At 58.8% G+C, this 2672-nt stretch overlaps 1 protein-coding gene across 1 annotated transcript in view; it reads left to right on the top strand.

The window, feature by feature from the left end:
• GCAT (glycine C-acetyltransferase) overlaps positions 1–1540 on the top strand; it is a gene marked incomplete at its 5' end in the record, with an annotated part of 3877 nt that extends 2337 nt beyond the window's left edge. The window contains 3 exons of the mRNA XM_010158114.1: positions 98–269; positions 660–781; positions 1187–1540. Coding sequence (XP_010156416.1) covers positions 98–269; positions 660–781; positions 1187–1338 — 446 coding nt within the window. The remainder of the gene's footprint in view (positions 1–97; positions 270–659; positions 782–1186) is intronic.
• Positions 1541–2672: the final 1132 nt, after the last annotated feature.

Genomic DNA, 2672 nt, shown 5'->3' with positions numbered 1-2672 from the left:
TTCCTGCTGTGGATGACGGGTTGGCTTTATCAAGGGCCCCCCCTCTGAACAGGTTACCCCAGGGTGCCTTGTCCATTTCTCTTTCCACCATCTGCAGGTGGGTACACGACTGGCCCCAAACCCCTGATCGATTTGCTCCGCCAGCGCTCCCGCCCGTACCTCTTCTCCAACAGCCTGCCCCCCGCCGTGGTGGGCTGTGCGTCCAAGGCCCTGGACCTCCTCATGGAGAGCAATGCCATTGCACAGTCCATGGCTGCCAAGACCCAACGGTGAGGGGGCCATTCTGGGGTGGGAACAGGGGAAGAGGTTCATTAGGAATGAATCCATGCCCCTGGTGATAGCCGTGAAGGCAGTTTGGAAGTCATGGCCAGGAGGTGCTCAGAGGCAGCTGCAGGATGTGTGTGTCAGGCAGATGTGCAGGCAGATGTCACATCTGGATGCTCTGCGTGCTGGGACACATCAAGCAGCTCCAGTCCCAGGGAGGAGGAAGTGGCAGAAGGTCACTCCAAAAAGAGAGATCCCTTCCCTGCACAGGAGGTGCAGGTGGAGGAGCACCGCACGCAGCCCTCCTCAGCCAGGGTGCCTGGGGAAAAGCAAGGCAGCAGTCCCCACGGACGAGGGTGACAAGGTTTTACTCACCCTCTCGTTCTTTTCATCAGGTTCAGGAGCAAGATGACAGCAGCCGGCTTCACCATCTCGGGGAAAGACCACCCCATCTGCCCCGTCATGCTCGGGGACGCTCGGCTGGCCGCAGTGATGGCTGAGGACATGCTGAACAGAGGTGAACTGGGGATGGAGCTCTGGGTGCAGACACGTGCCTGGCGGGAAGGAACAGCCCGTGGCGGTGCCACTACCCTCCTTCCTCCAGAGGATGTTCCTGCATGAAATCTGTTATTTCCATACCCTCCAGCTGCAAATGCCCTCGTTGTCCATGGAGACATTGCTCTTTTCACCTCCTTTCTCTTTTGGGGAGTGGGTTACATTAGCCCTCTTCTGCCATGCTGCACTCTGTCCCCATCGCTGGCCCTAACCCTCATTCCCATGCTCGGGAGTAGATGTCACTTGAAAACCCTGAAGCCTGGAAATAGTTATTGAGGGGGGAGGGAGGATCCAAAACCTTTCTATCACCCACCACCACCTCAGCCTCTCTTCCAGTCAGCTCTGACTCCGTGTGTTTACTCTGCAGGCATTTATGTCATTGGCTTCAGCTACCCCGTGGTCCCCAAGGGAAAGGCGCGCATCCGGGTCCAGATCTCAGCCGTGCACAGTGACGAGGATATCGACCGCTGCGTGGAAGCCTTCACCGAGGTGGGACGGAAACATGGAGCACTGCCTTGAGAGGCCAGCGAACGCCTCCTCCAGCACCCTGCCTGCCCACAACCAAGTGCCTGTGCTGGGGGAAAAGGGTTGAGCAGAGCGCTGCTGAAAGCAGGACGGGTCCTCAGGGCATGGCAGCCTGCAGGAGGCTGTGGCTGTTGCAGCGTGCTAGTGGTGGCGCTGGCAACCAGCTCTTGTGTCATTAAAGGCATCCTGCCGTGCATCGGATATTTGTCCGGCTCTTGTTTTCTCATCCAAGAGCTGCAGCCCATCCCCATCCTCTCTTGCTGTGACTGGCCACTCTGCTGTGTCTTCCCCGAAGCTTCAGTCCAGGCATCGAAGCGCCGCAGCTCCAGCTGTCTTGCCGATGGTTGCTGGTATGCCTGAGGTCACCTGCTTCCTCTGCTTCTCCTGCAGGTCCAGCAGCATCATCCCGGCAGATCTGCCTGCTGTAATTCCCCACTGAGGCAAGGGGGTTTTCCAAAGCCTTGGCCACCTGTGCAACCGGCAGCTGGTTTGGGAAAGAGGGTATGGCCAAAGCTTCCTGCCAAAAGCTTGGCCAAAGCTTCCTGCACTCAGGTGTTGGGTGTCAGGCTTGCCTGGTCCCCAGGGCCGGCTCTAAGGCTTTGCTTATTGCCGCGGTGCTCCCAAACCTGTCCCGGGAGCTGCATCTCACCGCAGAGAGGCTGTCGGGCAGCAGGCACGCCGAGGCGGTAGAGCCCAGCCGCACGGTGAGAGGCCCTGCGCCTGCCTGGGGATGAGCCAGGGGCAGGGCAGGTGACAGAAACCTGTAGTTTTCCTCCATCAGCTGCAATTTTTGCGCAGCAGAGACCACGCAGCGGGCTGGGCTCTCTGGATTTGTTCCTTCAAACTGTGCCGCAGTAGCGATGTAACACTCGAGTGGGAGCAAGTGGGCACTGAGCATCTCTCAGGACTGCTTTGTTTGCGGCGGTTTTGCTCCAGATGGGGAATCGTGTGCGTCCTGCCGACATGCGGAGGGGATGGAGTACTAGCTGCCTGCAGCTGGGGACAGGCTCCAGCCCAAAGGAGGATGTGCTGTGCTTGGGGCCGGAGCACTGGGTCATGCCAGCGAAGACCTGCTCCGGAAAGGCTGACGGCCATTAGGCAGTCAGGGGCGAGCTACTGGGTGATAGCATGTCTGACCTGAACCAGGGCAGCTGCAGCAGGGGACAGAAGTGAATCCAGGGTTCCAGGGCTTTACGGGAGGGCAGGGGAGAAATGCGTTTTCCATAGGGCTGACCTTTTAGAGCAGCTGGCAGCGTAACTGTGTGCCAATTTTATTTAATTTTCCGTCTCCACGGGGCCCTGAGCTCAGCCAGCTGACAAGGTATGGT

The sequence above is a fragment of the Eurypyga helias genome, unplaced genomic scaffold, assembly GCF_000690775.1.
Source record: "Eurypyga helias isolate BGI_N326 unplaced genomic scaffold, ASM69077v1 scaffold35428, whole genome shotgun sequence".
NCBI lineage: Eukaryota > Metazoa > Chordata > Aves > Eurypygiformes > Eurypygidae > Eurypyga > Eurypyga helias.
The sequence above is the reverse complement of the archived record's forward strand: the minus strand, read 5'-3'. Positions and strand labels throughout refer to the sequence as shown.